Source organism: Coturnix japonica, chromosome 33 (assembly GCF_054131305.1).
Source record: "Coturnix japonica strain WE chromosome 33, WE-NBRP24, whole genome shotgun sequence".
Lineage (NCBI taxonomy): Eukaryota > Metazoa > Chordata > Aves > Galliformes > Phasianidae > Coturnix > Coturnix japonica.
The window spans coordinates 2200647-2221819 of NC_140695.1; the positions used below are offsets into that span (position 1 = coordinate 2200647).

Sequence of the window (21173 nt, forward strand, 5' to 3'; positions counted from 1 at the left end):
TTTGTCAAGTTTTATTATTTGCAGCTTAATCAAGTGGTTCATCTTTTCCACCTGGCCACTTGAATGTGGCCTATAAGGTGTATGCAATTGCCACTTGATTCCCAATAAAGTACTGATATGTTGAACCACTTTAACAATAAAATGTGGGTCTCAATCAGAAGAGATTGTTCCTGGCACCCCGAACCTTGGAATTATTTCTTGTAACAAAACCTTTGTTACTTCCCTAGCCTTGTTAGCTTGGCAGGGGTATACCTCAGGCCGTCCTGAAAAGGTATCTGTTAAAACCAACATGTATCTGTACCACCCATTTCTTGGGAGCTCTGAAAAATCCACCTGCTATTGTTGTCCTGGATAATTTCTTCTTCCTATTTGCCCTAACTGAACTTTATGGCCTGTTTTAGGATTATTTTGTAAACAAACTTCACATTGTTGGGTCACTTCTTTGATGGTAGTATACAAATTTCGGGTGACCACTCGTTGAACAAGATATTTATATAATGCTTCTGCTCCCCAGTGAGTTTTCCTATGTTCAGTCATCACCACAGCCCATAATATGGCTGCTGGAATAATTACTTTTCCTTTGTGGTGTAAAGGCCCATACTTCCTCTTTTACGTGCCCTTCCAAATCGTTTATCAAGTTCCAATCCTCTTTTGAGTACTTTGGCTCACCATCCACCTGAATTTTACCATCTGGAATCAAGGAAGCCTCCACCACCTCACCCTCTGCCTCTCGCTTTGCTTCTCTGTCGGCCAGTACACTTCCCATTCCTTCAGCACTGTCTCCCCTTTGGTGGGATCGACAGTGCATTATAGCAACCTTCTCTGGCTGTTGTACTGCCTCCAGGAGTCTGAGTATTTCTTCAGCGTGTTTAATACCTTTCCCTTGTGTTGACAACAGTCCTCTTTCTTTCCATATCGCTGCATGTGCATCAACAACACTAAAGGCATATTTTGAATCAGTCCATATGTTTATCTTTTTCCCTTTTGCCAATTCTAGGGCCCTTGTGAGGGCTGTTATTTCAGCTTTCTGTGCTGAGGTGTTTGGAGGCAAGGACATAGCCTCTATTACCTTATCAATGGTTGTTACTGCGTATCCTGCTTTATGAATTCCATGCCGAACAAAACTGCTCCCGTCTGTGTACCAGGTGTCTTCCGCATCCTCCAATGGTTCTTCTTTCAGGTCTCTGCGACTGGAATATACTGTTTCAATAGTCTCTAAACAGTTGCAAGACATGGGTTCTCCTGTAATTCCACTAAGAAAAGCAGCTGGATTTACAATATTTTTTACTGTTATTTCTACATCATCTTGTTCTGCTGGAATGGCTTGATATTTCAGAAATCTCTGAGGGGAAAGCCAATGTCTCCCTTTTACCTCCAGCACTGTAGAGACCATGTGGGATACCAATGCAGTTATCTTCTGCCCCATTGGAAACGTCCGTTCCTCTTGGATATTGATTACCAAGGCAGCCACAACCCTTAGGACTCCAGGCCATCCTTTGCTTACTTTATCAAGCTGTTTAGAGAAGTAAGCTACTGCCCTCCGATATTGTCCAAGATTTTAGGCTGGAACTCCCAAGGCTATCCCCTGTTTTTCATAGGAGTATAGCAGAAAGGGCTTAGTGACATCTGGGAGTCCCAATACTGGGGCCTTCATCAACTCCTGTTTCAACTGCTGAAATGCACTTCTGGCCTCCCCATCCCAAATCAGATCCTTTGGGAAAGATTTTGGCATCGCGTAGAGCGGCTTTACCGTTATTCCGTAGTTAGGTATCCATAAACAGCACCATCCTGTCATTCCGAGGAATGTCCGCAACTCTCTGGAGGTGTGTGGCTCAGGGGTTTGACAAATAGCCTCCTTCCGGGCAGGTCCCAGCATCCGCATCCCTGCAGCCATCTCATATCCCAGGTACGTCACTTGCTGTTGAGCAACCTGTGCCTTCTGTGGGGAAACTTGATACTGGTTAAGTCCAAGGAAATTCAACGAACTAACTGTCCACTTCAGATATGACTCCTTTGTTTCTGTAGCTATTAAAAGATCATCCACATATTGTAATAATACCCCTGCATCAGATGGGCGCTCCCACTGCTCCAAGTCCTTTGCCAACTGATTCCCAAATATCACAGGACTGTTCTTAAATCCTTGTGGAAGCACAGTCCATGCAAGCTGCGATTTTTGTCCTGTACTCAGATTTTCCCATTCAAAAGCAAATAACAGCTTGCTTTCCATGGCTAGTGGTAAGCAGAAAAAGCATCCTTCAAATCCAAGACAGTAAACCATGTATTAGTTCAGTGGATAACTTGGTGAGCAGAGTATATGTATTAGCTACCAGAGGGTATAAGTCCTCTGTTATTTTATTGATTGCCCTTAGGTCTTGGACAATTCTATAACTTCTATCAGGCTTTTTGACTGGTAACATTGGTTACACACTCTACCAGCAGGCCATGCTTTATGAATCGGTCAATTATTGGTCCCTCTCTATCTTTTGTCCTTGGGGAGTATTGTTTAATTCGTGGGAGCTGACTCCCTGGCTTGATTTTTATTACTACAGTGGATGCATTTTTAGCTTGGCCTAGGGTTTCAACTTCCTATACTCCTAGGTAAACCTGGTCCCTTACTTATTCTGGTATCTCTGTACTTGTTGGGGTAGTTATTAAGGCCAAGCTAAGTAGTTCTATTGCAGGCTCTTCCTTTACTTTAAATGTTATTTTCCCCTCTTCAAATTTCACTTCTGCTTCCAGCTGTTCCAATAAGTCTCACCCTAGAAGACATTTTGGTGAATCTGGCATATATAGGAATCTATGTATTCCCATCTGTTTTCCCAAGTCAAACTTCAATAGTTTAGAAATATATGCCTTTCTGTTTGACCTGTGGCCCATTTTACCATCACAAAATCTTCACTCAGTGTCACTGAGGATTCATTTAAAACAGAATAAGTAGCTCCTGTATGCACCAAAAATTCTCCTCTTTGTTTTTCATTCCCTAGCTTTATTTTATCCAGTGGATCCGCTAGGGTAGATTCCCCAGGTTCATGTCAGTCCCTTTTCACTGGGGCTTGGATCTTAACCCAGGCCCCCTCCCTTTTCTGTGGGCATTCTTTTTCCACTGTCCTTTTTTTTTTTTTTTTTTTTTCCCTACAGATGGCACACTGTTCTTTCTCAAGCAGCCTTCTTACTGCCCTTGGCCCCACCTCCTGCAATGCTGTTAATCTGAAGTGCCATTCAGGGGCCACTTTTCCCCATATTCTAACTCACACAATAACCACCACTGATTGCAGTACTTTATCAGCGTCTTTTTACTCAGGCTACCCCCTGGCTCTCCTGCAATTTCTTGCCAGTGTGCTAAAATACACCTGAGGGGAGTTTTCTCAGGTATGTCCTTTCCTTGCAAACTCCACATTGTGCTCCTCTGTTGGTTCACTATCCTCTAGGAGTCCCCACAGATAACTCCTCGTACTTCAAAATTTCCCCAAAACAATTCTGCAAACTCGTTCCACCAGTCGCACCTGCACTCTGGGTACAAATGACACCAACAACCTTAATATATTTCTGTACAGACTAAACAAATTATCACGTATACAGGATAACACTCTCTAGTTCTGTGAAAATGACACTGTTCCTCTGGTCTGTCACTATAATTTATAAACTATACTCTTCCATTCTCATTCTACTCCAAATAATTCATTTACTCATATAACACACACAATCACTTCAGTTCCTCCCTAAAACACGCCAACCATTTCTCTTACGGGAAAACCAACTTACAAGGCAAGAACTCCAACTCACTCACACTTGTATGCAAACTATTATGAGTATTAGCAGCAATTTTATCTATCATATGTAAACAAACAATCAGACAACCATGTATTTCATACTCTCAATCACATACACTGCCGGCTTCACACTTCACTGAGTCAGAGCTGCAGACCCTTTTACTAGCGCTTTGATAGCAGTTACTCAAATACACGGTAACTGGCCACAAACAATAGGTGGTAATAGCAGCAATAACAACTTTATAATTTTCACTGATGATAACAGTAATAAGGCAACCTGTAGCTCCCACTACTATGGTCCCAGAAATTCACAAATCATTCCACAAGATGCCTTTTCCCTGCATACAACTTATGTTCCCTGCGTACAAATTATGTTCCACACATACGACTTATGTTCCCCATGTACGACTTATGGGTCCCTTTGTAGGAACTCCCAAGGAGTCTTCCTACCCCAGCTGGCAACCAACCAAATCTGTGAGCTCACTCGGCCAGGGGAAGCAACAACCGCTTTGTTATATCCCGCGTAGGACGTCTCCTTACAGCTTACGGGCTACCCTTATCCCATACACATACCTTTCTGCCGATGGATGGTCCTTGTCTGCTCCTGTGGTGATCAGGTGAGGAAGGGGAGTCCTTCCGAGAAATCTCGGGGCATGCCAAAGGCATTCCCTCTCTCAGCTGGTCCCACAGCCAAGCAGAGATTGTTCCATCTGGGTCACCAAAACTGACATGCAGAATCAGACTCTATAACCAGAGATAGGTTATAAAGCAGGTATGTGTTTATTCAGCACTGGGCACATGGGGAATCACTCCTCCTATCATGCACACCGAAAGGAAGGAGCGTTACAAAGTTATATAGCAAGTGTATACATATGTGTGCCCCGGTGGCACAGTGGTAGGAATGCTGCTTTGCAACACTGGAGCCTGGGTTCGAATCCCCCCTGTGGCACAGGTGGTAGAAGTGCCACTCTGCTACACAGGAGGTTCAAATCCTGGGGGTTGGACTCGATGATCTCTAAGGTCCATTCCAACCCGCACGAGACTGTGATACTGTGATACTGTGATATTCATCAAATTTCTGAGATATCATTAACATATTCATTGTTTATCTGGGAACTTGTTTACATGCTGTCCCTCCTACTGATGCGTGCACAGTCCGTAGTGGGGGGTCTTGCCCCAGTGGTCGTTGGGATGAAGCCAGAAGTCTTCCTCAGACTTCTGGGTTGCTTTGACCCAGCTCCTGTACTCCATCAGTCAAAGCCAGTTTCCACTATTGCACTACTTCTACCCTCATTTACACTTCCACATATCATCAAGTAAACTTCCATATGCCATTAACAATTACACTTTCTTATACCTTCAAAACGGTTTGTCAAACAATTCAGTTCTTTAATTCCCTTAAACACCCTTAATACCATATATCTTTCTATTCACAATCTGTATTGTTCAGTTATAAAGTCCTCGCCACAGAACCAGCATTGTTTGGCCAACATCTCTCTCATACTTCCTTGAAAGCAGTACATAGTATGACATAAATGGGCTGACACTCATTGTTTGGGTGGAATCTACACCTCTCCTCAGGACCTTCTTCCTAATCTATAGAGTACAAATTCCCATCTTCTTATATACAAGCAGAAAGCACATATGAGTGGACAGACAACACAGGGTCTCTCACTTTGTCCATCTCTGGCCATTTCCCTCACAGGAGGAAGGAAATATGGATCAGGACTCGGCACTCGCCCTGCAGCTGTTCTGTGTCTCACTCACACTACACTCACTCTGACATTTAGATCAAAAACCATGGTTTATTCATAACACACAATGCTGACAACGTCTTCTAGCTGGAATTACAAAATCACAGAATCACAGAGTTGTAGGGGTTGGAAGGGACCTCTAGAGATCATCGAGTCCAACCCCCCTGCCAAAGCAATCTCCCTACACCATGTCACACAGGTAGGCGTCCAGGAGGGTTTTAAATATCTCCAGAGAAGGAGACTCCACCACCTCCCTGGGCAGCCTGTTACCCTGGTCAACCAGTTGCAAACTTTAAGGTTTTTTCCAGAGTCAGCTTGACACACGGTACCAAACACTTACAGCAGATGATAACATTGGACATGCAACCTATAAACCCCATGATTACAACTTGGAGAACTCAGGTTACCATTTGACAGGATATCCATTATATCCCATACCCGTAGGAGAGTCCAACCTAGGTCTGTCCTATTGCCAACCACCTCTGAGAGAGTTCTCGCTCTTGTTTCCATTCATATGACAGACAGTTCGCTTTCCTAGGAACTCACCCAAGGAGTCTTCCTACCCCAGCTGGCAACCAAAGCCATGAGCTCACCTCCCTAGGAGCAGCACGTATGGCTGTAAACTGTGTAAGATGTCTCCTTGGGACTTATGAGTTCCCCTTACCATACGCATACTTGGTCCATGTATGGATGGTCCTTGTCTGTCTCTGCAGTGATCAGGTGAGGAAGGGAGTCCTTCAGAGAAATCTCAGGGTGCACCAAAAGTGTTCCCCTTCTCAGCTGGTCCAGCTGCCAATTAGAGCTGGTCTCATCTGGGCCGCTAAATTGACTTGAGGAATTAAACTCCATAACCCAGTTTTTATATTATAAAGCAGGTATGCATTTATTCAATGCTGGGTTCAAGGAGGATCACTTTTTCTGTCTTGCACACCAGCAAGCCAAAGCGTTACATATTTCAAAGCCAAGCTCATACGTATTCAATAAATTTTCAGGAACCCAACTACTTATTCATTGTTTCCAGTAACACTTTTACATACCACCTCTCCCTCTGGCAAATGCACAGTTTGTAGTGGGGGGTCTCCCTCCAGTGGACGTGGGGATAAAGTAAGACATATTTTTCGCAAAGGCTCAAAGTCTTTCTCACTCTGTCCTTTTAACCCTGTCATGTTTGATAGAGGTAGTCTGGTCCTGGACGGCTTCTTGGGCAATGTTCCCTTTAGTAAGCAGGATGTTCTTCCTTTATGTTAACAACACATCCTACTTGTTTATTGGCCCACGTACCTAACTTTTGACTCAGATTAACTGCTTTACTCTATCAGTTTGCCCTTTTATGAAAGAGAGGCTGAAAGCACAACTTGTGTGACTGTTCACAAAACAACTGATGGATTGAAGAAATACCGGGGAGCCACAGAGCTGTGTTCAAATTTTACAGCGTGTATTAGATTTCTGCCTCCAAACCTTTTTCCTTCCCTCAGAACAGGAAATGGAAAATCCCTGCCTTGGCTCTCCTCTAGCAAAGTACCCTTACAAATATTCTGCAGTGTAGTGGAGCTGTGATCCCCCTGCCCCAGGCAGCAGCTTTGGCAGCACAAGCCCTGCCGGGGGGCTCCTTCCCCCCACACCACACGTCTCCCCGCAGCAACCTGGGCAGCTCCCCAGGCAGGCTGAGTGCTGAGCCTGGCAGGCGGCAGAGTCCCATACCTGGCACACAGCCCCTGGGGCACAGCAGGGACCCTGCTCTTCAGGACAGCCCTGGGCACCCAACTGCAGCCCCGGCTGCACAGCCTGCAGCCATGCTGGGACACGCAGCCCTCAGGGCTGTGCTCTGGTGCTGCCGCACGGAAGCCCTCAGCTGGAGCAGAAAGCTTTTTGTATAGTAAAGAAATATGTAGTGCCTGTGGCACTATGGGATGGCCCACATACAGATAACCCTCTATTATAAGCAGCTGCATTACCTACTGCAAGAGACTTACCGTGTCGTGATCTGTGTACAATTTTCCAGCAGTGATCTCACAGCCCAATCATACAGTACACATCCTGTAAGCTCACTCCAATTTCTCTCCCCTACTTCAGTCAGCTGCAGGCTGTGCAGTGCACAAGAGCTGCTCCTGGGCACAGCTGTCTCTCCACAGCACTGCTGTCATGGTTTAAATGAAAAATCCACCTGCGTCTATGACAGGGGGCCGTGGGCCCCACAGGGGCCCTAGGCCAAAAGGAAAAAATTAATTAGGAAAAGAAAACAGCGGCAACGATCTAAGGAGGCACACTTATTTACTAAATACTATATCGAAATACAGGATAGCACAATATAATACAATATAATTGAAAATTGAGCTAACAAATCAAGCAAAATAGGAGAGAGAACGAGGACCCGGAACTGAGAGGCCTACTGTGAATCCAGGCGAAACGGTGAAGGCTCCCACACACTCCCCTGAACGCCAGAACTCGAAAGACATCAGTCTAGCCTGCGACAGAGTAAATATAGTGTCCAGGTCCCGTGACCTATCTCTCTGCTCGCGTTGATCTCTGGGAGATGTAGTCTTCTTCTGTAAGTTGCAGATTCAGTAAGATTATTCATGCTTTATATGATGTTATGATGTGGAATACTGATAGCAAAATTACAAAATTATTAAACCATGACATTCCACCCCTTATTCTACATCATTACATTCTGCTTATACATACATACACATTCATACGTATAGTTGTGAGTAATCAGCAACCTTATTTTCTCAACAATTTATATTTATTCCATACAGATCTCTAAGTTGAGAACAAAACTCTATAACCTAAACCACTATTATTTATTAATTTTGAGAAAATGGCAAAACTGCCAGAAAAAGGAAAACATGTCAGCGGTGGAGGAGAATGGCAGCGCTAGTAGGGCATCCCCCACATCAAGGTGCACTCATTGTTTCCCAGCCGCCACAGCAGATTTCCATTTGACTTATACTTCTTTCCATGTGTGCTCTACACATGAATGGACATTGCACAATACAGAGTCCAGATAGAAAACTTGCTTACAGAATGCCTAATTAAGGTATATAGAGAAAAAGTGTTTCCTTAAAATTAATCCATTCTATCTTAAGTCCTGTACCTAACTGGACATTCGTCAAAAATTTCTGAAACTCTACCTATATACCTACAAGAAATCATTGGCTGCACTCCCCCAGCATCAAATTCCCTTGTGGTACACATTGGACATTCCCATTATTCTCCATCACCCACCATGTGCACCCAGGTCCCTGGGCAAAGACAGTACCCCGGAGAGGTTTGACCTTTCTGGACGCTGGAAGGACCCAAACTGCTTTTCCCAACACGCTCTTTATGTGTACTACAGGAACCTTATCTCCCTCCACAGTACGTAGGGAGCTGGATTGGTTAGAACCATTACGATTACTAGATCCTCGAGTGTTGACCAACCAAGTGGCTTCTGCTAAATGGTTCTCCCAATATTTATACGTTCCGCCACCCATTGCTTTCAACATAGTTTTCAACAACCCGTTGAATCATTCAGTCTTACCAGAAGCTGGTGCATGATAGGGAATATGGTAAATCTACACAATGCCATGTTTTTTGGCCCAAGAGGTTAAAAGAGAATTTTTAAAATGGGTCCCATTATCTGATTCAGTTCTTTCCAGAGTGCCATGCTGCCACAGGATTTGCTTTTCCAACCCTAATATGGTGTTTCGGGCGGTAGCATGGGGTACTGCGTATATTTCGAGCCACCCAGTGGTTGCCTCCACCATGGTGAGTACATAACGCTTACCATTGCGAGATCGTGGCAAGGTGATATAATTAACCTGCCATGCCTCTCCATATTTATACTTTTGCCATCGCCCTTACCCCAGAAAGGTATCTTCCTCTTGGCTTGTTTAATTATGGCGCATGTTTCACAGTCATGAATAACCTGAGCAATAGCGTCCATAGTAAAGTCCACCCCTCGGTCTCTGGCCCACTTATATGTTGCATCCCTTCCTTGACGACCTGAAGTCTCATGGGCCCACCGAGCTAGGAATAATTCACCATTGTTCTGCCAGTCCAAGTCTATTTGAGCCACCTCAATTTTGGCAGCTCGATCAACCTGATGGTTATTTTTATGTTCTTCAGTAGCCTTACTTTTAGGCTCATGAGCATCTACATGGCGCACCTTTACAACAATGTTCCTTATTCGGGCAGCAATGTCTTTCCACAGTTCAGCAGCCCAAACAGGTTTACCCCTTCGTTGCCAGTTATCATCTTCCCACTGTTGCAACCAACCCCATAAGGCATTTGCCACCATCCATGAATCAGTACAAAGATGAAGCATTGGCCACCTCTCCCATTCAGCCACATCTAAAGCCAGCTGAACAGCCTTTACCTCTGCAAATTGACTTGATTCTCCTTTACCTTCAGTGGCCTCTGCAACTTGTCGTGTGGGGCTCCATACAGCAGCTTTCCATCTGCGATGCTTCCCTACAATACGACATGATCCGTCTGTGAATATGGCAAATTTCTTTTCATTTTCTGGTAGCTCATTGTTTGGTGGTGCCTCTTTAGCACATGATACCTCTTCTGTAGGTGGTGTTTCAATTTTTTTTTACTCTCAGGCCAGTCCATGATCACTTCTAGAATTCCAGGAAGGCTGAGTTTTGATATTCGAGCTCGTTGAGTAATTAATGAAATCCACTTACTCCAAGTGGCATCAGTAGCATGATGGGTGGAGGGAACCTGTCCTTTAAACATCCAGTTTATTACTGGCAAGCGAGGTGCTAGAAGAAGCTGAACCTCTGTCCCAACTACTTCAGAAGCAGCCCGAACCCCCTCATACACGGCTAAGATTGCCTTCTCAGTTGGAGTGTAGCGCTCCTCAGACCCTTTATATGATCAACTCCAAATTCCTAGGGGTCAGCCTCGGGTCTCTCCTGAGGCTCTTTGCCACAAACTCCAGGTGGGACCTTTCTCTCCAGCAGCAGTGTAGAGGATGTTCTTCACATCCTGTCCCGTCCGTACTGGCCCCAAGGCCACGGCACGGGCTATCTCTTGTTTTATCTGCTCAAAAGCCTGCTGCTGTTCAGGACCCCATGGGAAATTATTTTTCTTCCGTGTTACCTGATAGAGGGGGCTCACTATGTGGCTGTAGTTTGGGACATGCATTCTCCAAAAGCCCACTACACCCAGAAAAGATTGTGTCTGTTTTGTTGGTGGGCAGAGACATAGCAGTGATTTTGTCAATCACATCTGCTGGGATGTGACGACGTCCATCTTGCCATTTTATACCTAGGAACTGGATTTCCTGGGCAGGCCCCTTCACCTTGCTACGCTTAATGGCAAAACCAGCTTGCAAGAGAATTTGGATTATCTGTTTTCCTTTCTTGATAACCTCTGCTGCTGTATGGCCCGACACCACAATGTCATCAATATACTGCAAGTGCTGAGGAGCATCACCCTGTTCCAAGACGGCTTGGATCAATCCATGGCAAATTGTTGGGCTGTGCTTCCACCCCTGGGGTAAACGGTTCCAGGTATACTGAATACCTCTCCAGGTAAAAGCAAACTGTGGCCTACATTTTGCAGCCAATGGGATGGAAAAGAAGGCATTAGCAATGTCGATGGTGGCATACCACCTAGTTTCTATTGACTCCAATTCATACTGGAGTTCTAGCATGTCTGGTACAGCAGCACTTAATGGAGGTGTGACTTCATTCAGGCCACGGTAATCCACCGTCAGCCTCCATTCCCCACTGGTTTTATGCACTGGCCATATGGGGCTGTTAAAAGGCGAGTGAGTTTTGCTATTCACTCCCTGATTCTTTAATTGGCGAATTAGCTTGTGAATGGGGAGCAATGAGTCCCTATTGGTGCGGTACTGCTGTCTGTGAACCACTCTGGTGGCAATTGGTACCTCTTGGTCTTTTACCTGGAGCAACTCCACAGCAGAAGGATCATCTGACAGACCAGGTAAAGCTGACAGCTGCTTAACACCGTTTGTGTTAACAGCAGCTATCCCAAAGGCCCATCGATACCCCTTGGGATCCTTAAAATATCCCATCCTATGGTAATCGATTCCCAGTATACATGCAGCCTCTGGACCAGTCACAATTGGTTGTCTCTGCCAGTTTTTACCAGTGAGGCTTATTTCTGCCTCCAACATAGTCAATTCTTGGGAACCCCCAGTCACTCCATGGATATATATTGGTTGTGTCCCTTGGTGACTTGAGGGCATTAGGGTGCATTGTGCACCAGTGTCCACCAAGGCTTTATATTTCTGTGGTTGAGATGTGCCAGGCCACTTAATCTACACAGTCCAATATACTGTATTGTCCCTTTCCCCCCCCTGGCTGGGGGCAGGGCCCCTCTATTGTTTACCTCGGTGGCTTGCAGCAACTGGAACTCTCCCCTTCTTGGAAGAGTTCACCTTGGTGGTTGTTTCACATTGTAATTCTTTCACTCATGCCTGATGTGCAGAAGTGGATGAATTACACCACTTCTTCATGTCCTCCCCATGACTACAGAGGAAAAACAACAAGGCAAGACGTGTAGTCTTATCGTTGTCATTTGCTTGAATACGAGGTGTCTTATCGTTGTCATTTGCTTGAATACGAGGACGTCTCTTTTTTATGGTTGAGATTTTCGATGATACAGGTCGAGAGGAAATCATGTTGTTTAGCTTTCTCAATAGGCGATCGTGGAAATCCTTGTCTCCATCATCTTGTACCACCGTGAATTCATCTACATCAGGCACATTAGCCAATTTGTCAATAATATCACTTTGTGTTCCCTCCATTTTTTTAAATCTTTCCACTATTTTGACAATGGCTGAAGTATACAGATTAACTTCTGTAGCGCTTATAAATAATTCAAGTTCCTGAAGCCTGCCAATTAGTTCATTCACAAAGGGTTTCCTGTCCCCTTTGCCATATACTAATGCAAGTGTACTGGCATGCTTTTCTGGAGCTGCTTTTGTAAAGTCACGCCACATTTGTCGTGGAACGCGGACTGCTTCAGGATCATGTAATTGGTTTGGATCATTACCATTGAACTGGGGGCTGTATAGCATTTCCACCAGAGCATTTTCTCTTAAAAACTGGATACCTTTCTCAATATCAGTCCATTTCTTTCTCTCAGGCTCCAAGTCCCGTTTAAAGGGGAATCTATCTCTTACCGCTATCAACATCTGCTTCCAGAGGGTGTAGGACCGATTTTGGCTTGTGCCAATACCTCTGTCCACACGTGAGTCCTTGGAAATGCTACCCAGTTGGCGAGCTTCACTGCCATCGAGCCACGCACTGTTGGCACCATTGTCCCAGCAGCGAAGTAATCAAGTGACCATATGTTCTTTTGGCTGACGTGTATAATCCTTTCTTAGATCTCGAATTTCACTCATTTTAAAAGATCGATCAATAATGGTCGTAATACTTTGCTCATCTTTTGCTCTATCAAGAGTCCCGGGTGTTGATGGTGGCAGCTGTGTCAGTGAGGCTGCCCCATCTCTAAGTTTGGACTCGAGAAATTCTCGTAAAGAAAATCTGGCTTTTGGCTCCTCTTCTGACTCTGACCCTGACCCTGACGCTTGTGTTATTTCCTCCAGGTAACCCTCCTTCTTTTTCCTCTCTCCAAACTTCCTCTGCTCCTCTAACTTCTTATGCTCCTCTAACATCTTCTTGTACCCCTCTAACATCCTCTGCTCCTCCAACTTCCTCTGGTCTTCTGACTCCCCCTGCTCTCCTGAGTCCCACTGCTCTCCTGAGTCCTGCTCTACTAACTCCCTCCGCTCTTCCAACTCCTTCTGCATTTTCTCTAACTGAGTTGAAACTCGTTTTGTCTTTCGCCCTCTTACAGGGGCAACCAACATTGTATTTGGTGTCCCTGATAGTTGGTCCAATTGGACTACGTGTGTCCCCGGTGGCTGGTCAGATTGAACTACATGTGCCCCCGGTGGCTGGTCAAATTGCACTACATGCGCCACCAGTGGCTGGCCAAATTGAACTACATGTGCTTCCAATGGCTGGTCAAATTGGACTACACGTGCCCCTGGTAGTTGGTTACATACATTCAGCTCACCCCGGATGGCACATAGCTGGTCTCGGAGAGCATTCCGCTTGAACTGGACGGCACCGAGCTCAGTCTGGAGGCTGTTGTAGTTGGACTGGAGAGTGTTGTACGCGAACCGGAGGACGTTATGCTCGGCCTGGAGGGCAGTGTGCTCAGTCTGGAGAGTGTCATGGTCGGTCCGGAGGGCATTGTGCTCAGTCTGGAGAGTGTTGAGCTCAGTCCGGAGGGCATTGTGCTCAGTCTGAAGAGCGTTATGCTCGGACCAGAGGGCATTATGCTCGGACTGAAGAGTGTTGTGCTCGGTCTGGAGGGTGTCACAATTGGGTTGAAGGGCATCGTGCTTAGGTTGGAGGGTGCCGTGCTCAGACTGGAGGGCATCATACTTGGCCTGAAGAGTGTTGTACCCGGACTGGAGAGCACTGTGCTCAGTCTGGAGAGTGTTGTGCTCGGTCCGGAGGGCATTGCGCTCAGTCTGGAGAGTTTTGTACTCAGACTGGAGGGCATTGTGCTCAGTCTGGAGGGCATTGTGCTCGGTCCGGAGGGCATTGTGCTCAGTCTGGAGAGTGTTGTACCCGGTTCGGAGGGCATTGTGCTCAGTCTGGAGAGTGTTGAGCTCAGTCCGGAGGGCATTGTGCTCAGTCTGAAGAGTGTTGTACTCAGACTGGAGGGCATTGTGCTCAGTCTGGAGGGCATTGTGCTCGGTCCGGAGGGCATTGTGCTCAGTCTGGAGAGTACTGTGCTCGGACCGGAGGGCATTGTGCTCAGTCTGGAGAGTGTTGTGCTCGGTCCGGAGGGCATCGCAGTTGGGTTGGAAGGCGTCGTTCTTGGCCTGGAGGGTGCCGCACTCAGACTTGAGGGCGTCATACTTGGACTGGAGAGTGTTGTGCTCGGTCCGGAGGGCATTGCGCTCAGTCTGGAGAGTGTTGTACTCGGACCGGAGGGCATTGTGCTCAGTCTGGAGAGCATTGTGCTCAGACTGGAGAGTGTTGTACTCAGACCGGAGGGTGTTGTGCTCGGACCGGAGGGCATCGTGCTCAGTCTGGAGAGTGTTGTGCTCGGTCCGGAGGGCATTATGTTCGGACTGAAGAGCGTTGTGCTCAGACTGGAGGGTGTTGCACTTGGGTTGGAAGGCATCGTGCTTGGGCTGGAGAGTGCTGCACTCAGACTGGACAGCGTCGTATTTGGATGGAGAATGTTGTAGCTGGACCAGAGGGCGTTGTTCTCTGACCGGAGGATGTTACACTCAGACCGAAGGGCGCTGTGCTCTGACCAGAGGGCGTTATGCTCGGACTGGAGAGTGTCGAGTTTGGATTGGATACTCTCATTCTCGGCCCTGAGACTCTCTCTCTCAACCTCAAAATCTTCCCTCTCAGGAATGGTATTGAATAAGGCCCGATAAGCATTAGCTAGGCCCCAAGTCATTTGTGCCTCCTTAGATCTGCCTGAGCCACAACATTCCTGTCTCAAATATGCGGTCAAACTCTCAGGATTCTTTAAGTGTTCAGGAGTAAAGCTCCATGACACTAAAGATGTTCTAAAAGTCTCTCCAAAGTCTCTCCACACTCCCTGCCACTCAGTATTCTCTGATTCTAGGGAAGACTTCCTCCTAATGTTATAAATCCAGATACTGAGTGAGATCACTACAATAACCAACAGTAAATTCAGGGAGATTAATACGACTGACAGTGTGGTCCACTGGGACAACTGGTCATTCGAAGACTGCTTAAAGGATGCAAAGAAAAAAGGAAGAGCACGCTCAAAAACCACCATTTCCGTACTATTGGTTGCATTAGTTGCATTAATAGCTCCCTCTGGAGCTGCATGCAAATACCAAGTAAGCGTTGCTAACCATGCTTTCAATCTATTATACATTCCTATAACTTCATAGGAAAAAAGGGTTAGCTTAAACATGGTCCAGTATGTTTGGAGCATCGTAAAAGTGGAACTAATGAAATGCAGTACCTTATAAAGCAAACTTAGGAAAGGGAGCATTTTTCTTTTTTTTTTCTTCAATAGAGGGGAAAAAAGTAAAAGAAAACAAAGCTCAGCAGTGTTTATAAAATATACTGGAGTATTGGCAGTCCGCCTGGACTTTCAAGGTCAAGTTCACAGGTGCAGAACCGCAAACACAAGATAGCTCCTTAACAGGGAAAAAAAAACTCGTAGCTCTGTTAAAAGCTAAAAGAGCAACAGAAGAAAACACAGAAAAACAGCAACTCAATATGCCCGCATTCTCCACCAAAATCTGTCACGGTTTGAACTAAAAATCCACCTGCGTCCGTGACAGGGGCCGTGGGCCCCACAGGGGCCCTAGGCCAAAAGAAAAAAGTTAATTAGGAAAAGAAAACAGCGGCAACGATCTAGGGAGGCACACTTATTTACTAAATACTATATCGAAATACAGGATAACACAATATAATACAATATAATTGAAAATTGAGCTAACGAATCAAGCAAAATAGGAGAGAGAATGAGTCCTGTAACCGAGAGGCCTACTGTGAATCTAGGCGAAACGGCTGAAGGCTCCCACACACTCCCCTGAATGCCAGAACTCGAAAGACGTCAGTCTAGTCTGCAACAGAGTTAATATAGAGTCCAGGTCCCGTGACCTATCGTGTTGCTCTCTGGGAGATGTAGTCTTCTTCTGTAAGTTGCAGATTCAGTAAAATTATTCATGCTTTATATGATGTTATGAGGTGGAATACTGATAGTAAAATTACAAAATTATTAAACCATGACACTGAGGTTATGGTTATGTCCATTTATGTGTGTTAGCGTTGTATTGCCTTCTGCTCCAGAATATGCAGCAGGTGGAGAACAGAGAAAGATCTGGCTCTTCTTTTGTGAGCTCACCCATTCAGTCAGCTGTGTAATTCTGCATGCTCCCTGGAGATGGGTGACAAAGGCACTTTGCCGTGCCCTAAACATTGGGATCTGCTGTCATTAGAATGGCCAACAATAGGTCTTTCCCCTTTCAGATCCTCAGCTGATGCCCAGGATGGAGGTGTCTATCTCAGGGATTTCCCACACAGTTTACAAACACTGACACACATCCAGGAGCACCCCAGGTACCTTGGACATCACGCAGTGTCTGTGTGTGTGCAACTCCCTGCTGATGGGTCAAGGACTCAGAGCAGGAGCTCACATGCAGGAATCTCCTTGTGCACATCTGAGCAGAAATAGAGGAATCCCATCTCCTGTGGGTCCGTGGGGAACTGAATTCCATTTCAGCCCCAGGTATCTGTAATTAGTCACTTATCACTGGATGGTTAATTCATCAAATTTCAAAGCACAGTCATTAATGCCGTTGTCTTTCAGGAGCTGTTGGCCTTGAAGACCCAGGGACGTGTCAGGGGACATGAATGGGAAGGATAAAAATGACATCATCTGCTACCAAGCTGGGCTGGGCTCCTGGGACACAGAGAGCTCATAAAAGTGGGCAGAGCTGCAGAGAGACAGCTGTGCCCAGGAGCAGCTCTTGTGCACAGCACAGCCTGCAGGTGACAGAAGCAGAGGAGAGAAATTGGAGTGAGCTTACAGGATGTGTACTGTGTGATTGAGCTGTGAGATCACTGCTGGAACATTGTACACAGATCATGCCACAGTAAGTCTCTTGCAGTAGGTAATGAAGCTGCTTTTAATAGAGGGTTATATTAATGTGGGACATCCCATAGAAGACATGGCTGCAAGAACTGCATGTTTCTTTATTGTGGATAAAGACTTCTGCTTTAAAAGAGGGCTTCTGTGCTTCAGCGTCAGAACACAGCCCTGAGGGCTGCGTGTCCCAGCATGGCTGCAGGCTGTGCAGCCAGGGCTGCAGGCAAGTGCCCAGGGCTGTCCTGAAGAGCAGGGTCCCTGCTGTGCCTCAGGGGCTGTGTGCCAGGTATGGGACTCTGCCGCCTGCCAGGCTCAGCACTCAGCCTGCCTGGGGAGCTGCCCAGGGTGCTGCGGGGAGACGTGTGGTGTGGGGGGAAGGAGCCCCCCGGCAGGGCGTGTGCTGCCACAGCTGCTGCCTGGGGCAGGGGGATCACAGCTCCACTGCACAGCAGAATGTTTGTAAGGGTTCTCAGCAAGAGCAGAGTCAAGGCAGGGATTTTCCATGTCCTGTTCCTAGGGAAGGAAAAAGGATTGGAGGCAGGAATCTAATATGGGCTGTAAAATTTAAAACACAGTTCTGAGACTCCCCGGAATTTCTTCAGTCCATCAGTTGTTTTGTGAACAGTCACACAAGTTGTGCTTTCAGCCTCTCTTTCCTAAAAGGATACAGTCACATTCAGTTCTTGTGTTTTTCTGCAGACATTAATAGTTCACTTATATTGCAAAAAGGCTGACTTCTCTATGAGAAGTTGTAGTGCACAGAGATAGGGGCTGGAGTCCTGAAAAGCAGTTGGGCTAAACAGGAAAATATCCAGGAGGCTTTGATATGATTAGGAAAGGAGAAGCAAGTTAGAGCTCCCTCAACTTCTGCTACTTAAGGGATGGCGAAGCTCATGAAAATAACTTCAAATTCTGGAGTTAAATGAACATTTTGCAAAGGGAAAGAAAATCTTTTACAATACAGCAGAAAGCAGAAAGGACAACATCTATAGTATAGCAGAAGGAGTGTCTCTGAGAATGGTCTGGACTTGTCATTATCTTCTGCACTCTGAACAGGACTCCAAGCCCAGGAACAGCACATGCCCAACAGCAGTTCCATCAGCGAGTTCCTCCTGCTGCCGTTGGCAGACACACGGCACCTGCAGCTCCTGAACTTCTGGCTCTTCCTGGGCATCTACCTGGCTGCCCTCCTGTGCAACGGCCTCATCAGCACAGCCATACTCTGCGACCACTGCCTGCACACCCCCATGTACTTCTTCCTCCTCAACCTGGCCCTCCTCGACCTGGGCTTCATCTCCACCACTCTCCCCAAAGCCATGGCCAACGCCCTCTGGGACACCAGGGCCATCTCCTACGCAGGATGTGCTGCACAGCTCTTTTTCTTCCTCTTCTTCCTCTCAGCGGAGTATTACCTTCTCACCATCATGTCCTATGACCGCTACATTGCCATCTGCAAGCCCCTGCACTACGGGACCTTGATGGACAGCAGAGCTTGTGCCACTATGGCAGCAGCTGCCTGGGGCACTGGGGTTCTCAATTCCCTGCTGCACACTGCCAGTACATTTTCACTGCCTCTCTGCCATGGGAATGTTGTGAATCAGTTTTTCTGTGAAATCCCCCAGATCCTCAAGCTCTCCTGCTCAGAATCAAATCTCAGGGAAGATGTGTTTCTCATTTTTAGTGTAAGTTTAGCCTTTGGGTGCTTTGTTTTCATAGTGGTGTCGTATGTGCAGATCTTCCTTGCTGTGCAGATGATGCCCTCTGAGCAGGGACGGCACAAAGCCTTCTCCACGTGCCTCCCTCACCTGGCCGTGGTCTCCCTATTTGTCAGCACTGTCATTTATGCCTACATGAAGCCCCCCTCCTTTTCCTCCCCACTTCTGGATCTGACAGTGGCACTTCTGTACTCACTGGTGCCTCCAACACTGAACCCTATTATCTACAGCATGAGGAACAGGGAGATCAAGCAGGCTCTCAGGAAGTTATTGCAATACGCACTTTCAGCTTTCATAAACTGCACATCTTCATCACACAATTCACTGTGATGTTTCTTTATGTTTTATTCTTGTTTGTATTTTTGATTTTGTTTAATACTCTAATCTGTAAATATGTTGCTATTTATTTCACTACTTCTTTCCTACATACTTTCCACTTTCTTACACCAAGAGCTTGTGTAAACATTGAACCAGAATGCCTGAATAGGTTAAGAAATAAATAAAAAGCTTTAAAAATAGACTTTTCCTTAGCTCTTCTCTCTTCCTACCTTGTCTGGGTCTGGGGGAGGTACAGACACAGACAGCAGCACAATGTGCTCTTTTCATTCTGGCTTCATTTACACTGCCACAGTGCTCTCAGGTCCTCGCATCTGTGCAGGCCTGAAGGTCTTGTGTGTCTGACAACAGTCCTGTTGCCTCTACAGCAGCACTCCGGGACAGCAGTCAGTAGCCAGCAATATGAATGGCTGTGTCAGGGCTGGTTTTCCTTGCTGGCACTGTCATTGAGTTATCTAGGTTAGTCTATGTCCATGACAGAGGGGGCAGTAGACCCGTGGTCCGCCTGGCCCCAAACAAATGGGAAGGGAAAAGGGAAAGGGGTAGGGAAGTGGGAGCTCGGCTCTAGGAAACAAACATAGCAGCGGCAAAGACCTAAGGAGGAAAACTTGTTTTACTAGCTGTGATATGTGGAATACCAATAGGAAAAATTACAAGACCATGACATTCCACCCTTAATTGTATATCACTATATCATACTTAGAAAACATATCTGTGTACAAATAAACAATAAATAAAATGCATTACACACACAAGTCTGTATACATATATAGTCATGGAATTACTGTCTTCAATCCCCCAACATCACATTCCCTTGTAGTACACATTGAACATCCCCACCTTTCTGCATCACCCACCAAGTGCACCCTGGGCAAAAATGGTTCCAAGGAGAGGTTTGCACTTTCCAGAGGCTGGAAGGACCCAAACAGCTTTTCCCAACATGTTCTTTTCATGCACTGCAGGGACCTTATCTCCCTCTACATTATGTAGGGAGCTGGATTGTGTAGCACCATCTCTACTGACAGATCCACTTGTGTTAACTAGCCATGTTCTTAATTCTTAAATGTTCAACCTCCCATTGCTTTCAACACTTTTTTTAACAACCCTTTGAAGCATTCAGTCTTACCAGAGGCTGGTGTATGATAGGGGATATGATAAATCCACTCAATGCCATGGTCATGCCCCCAACTTCAGGGTTGCCAAGGTCTTTGTGCGCCTCTCCAATGGAGGAGCCCAGTGTTGTGTTTGGGTATAGGGACGGGGTAGGGGTAGGGTGGCCCAAAGGAGGGGAATAGGGGTGCCAAGAGTCTTGGGGGTGCTAATCAGGGAGGAACAGAGAATGGGGGAAAATGAAACACAAGGGATTGGGGACCGAAACAGATGTGAGAACTGGGTTGCCAAAGAAAGGAGAAGAAAGGGGATGCCTCTGCCAGGCAGGGACAGACCCCACCTACTCCTGCAGAGCTGCCTGAGGGCCACCCTTGAGCACAATCAGCATGGCTGCCTGGACACTCACCACAGCAACATCTGAGTCCGGCAATTGCACAAGTGGCTGTGGGGAGAGGAGTAGGAGAGAGCGTGAGAGAGATGCTCGCATCGGGGATCCCCAATGGCCAATCACCTCCAGCCCCAGCCCACATCCCCCACGGATGCTTCACCTGAGCTTCCACTGTGCAGCACAGGGCAGCGAGGACCATCACGAGGCTGAGCACAGCTGCCTTCATCTTCCTCTGTGCTCTGGGAGCTGGGTGAGGCTGCAGGAGGCAAGGTCTGCATTTATCCTCCAGAGCCCCTCCCACTCCCCAGATGCCCCTGGGCTTGGCAGACTCCCATGACATGGACTGAGCCCTGGCATGCAGCCATCCATTGCCCTGGCCAAGGGAAACAGGAGGAAGCCAGGGATCAGAGGAAGAACACTGAGTGCTGGGATCCCAATGGCATTGAGCCCAAAGCCCCCAGGTCCCAGC

General features: G+C 46.6%; 1 protein-coding gene and 1 long non-coding RNA gene across 2 annotated transcripts in view; one reads left to right on the top strand and one right to left on the bottom strand.

Moving 5' to 3' along the window:
* LOC146755352 (uncharacterized) overlaps positions 1-20947 on the bottom strand; it is a 65377-nt gene extending 44430 nt beyond the window's left edge. The window contains exons 1-2 of the long non-coding RNA XR_014938139.1: positions 20865-20947; positions 20723-20758 (exon numbers count right to left, since the gene is read on the bottom strand). This is a non-coding gene — a long non-coding RNA (uncharacterized LOC146755352). The remainder of the gene's footprint in view (positions 1-20722; positions 20759-20864) is intronic.
* On the top strand, positions 16507-19802 carry LOC146755353 (olfactory receptor 14A16-like). The gene is made up of 2 exons (XM_085525657.1): positions 16507-17162; positions 18212-19802. Exon 2 carries the CDS (start codon positions 18235-18237, stop codon positions 19198-19200), a length of 966 nt encoding a protein of 321 aa, XP_085381783.1. The 5' UTR covers positions 16507-17162; positions 18212-18234; the 3' UTR covers positions 19201-19802.
* Positions 20948-21173: the final 226 nt, after the last annotated feature.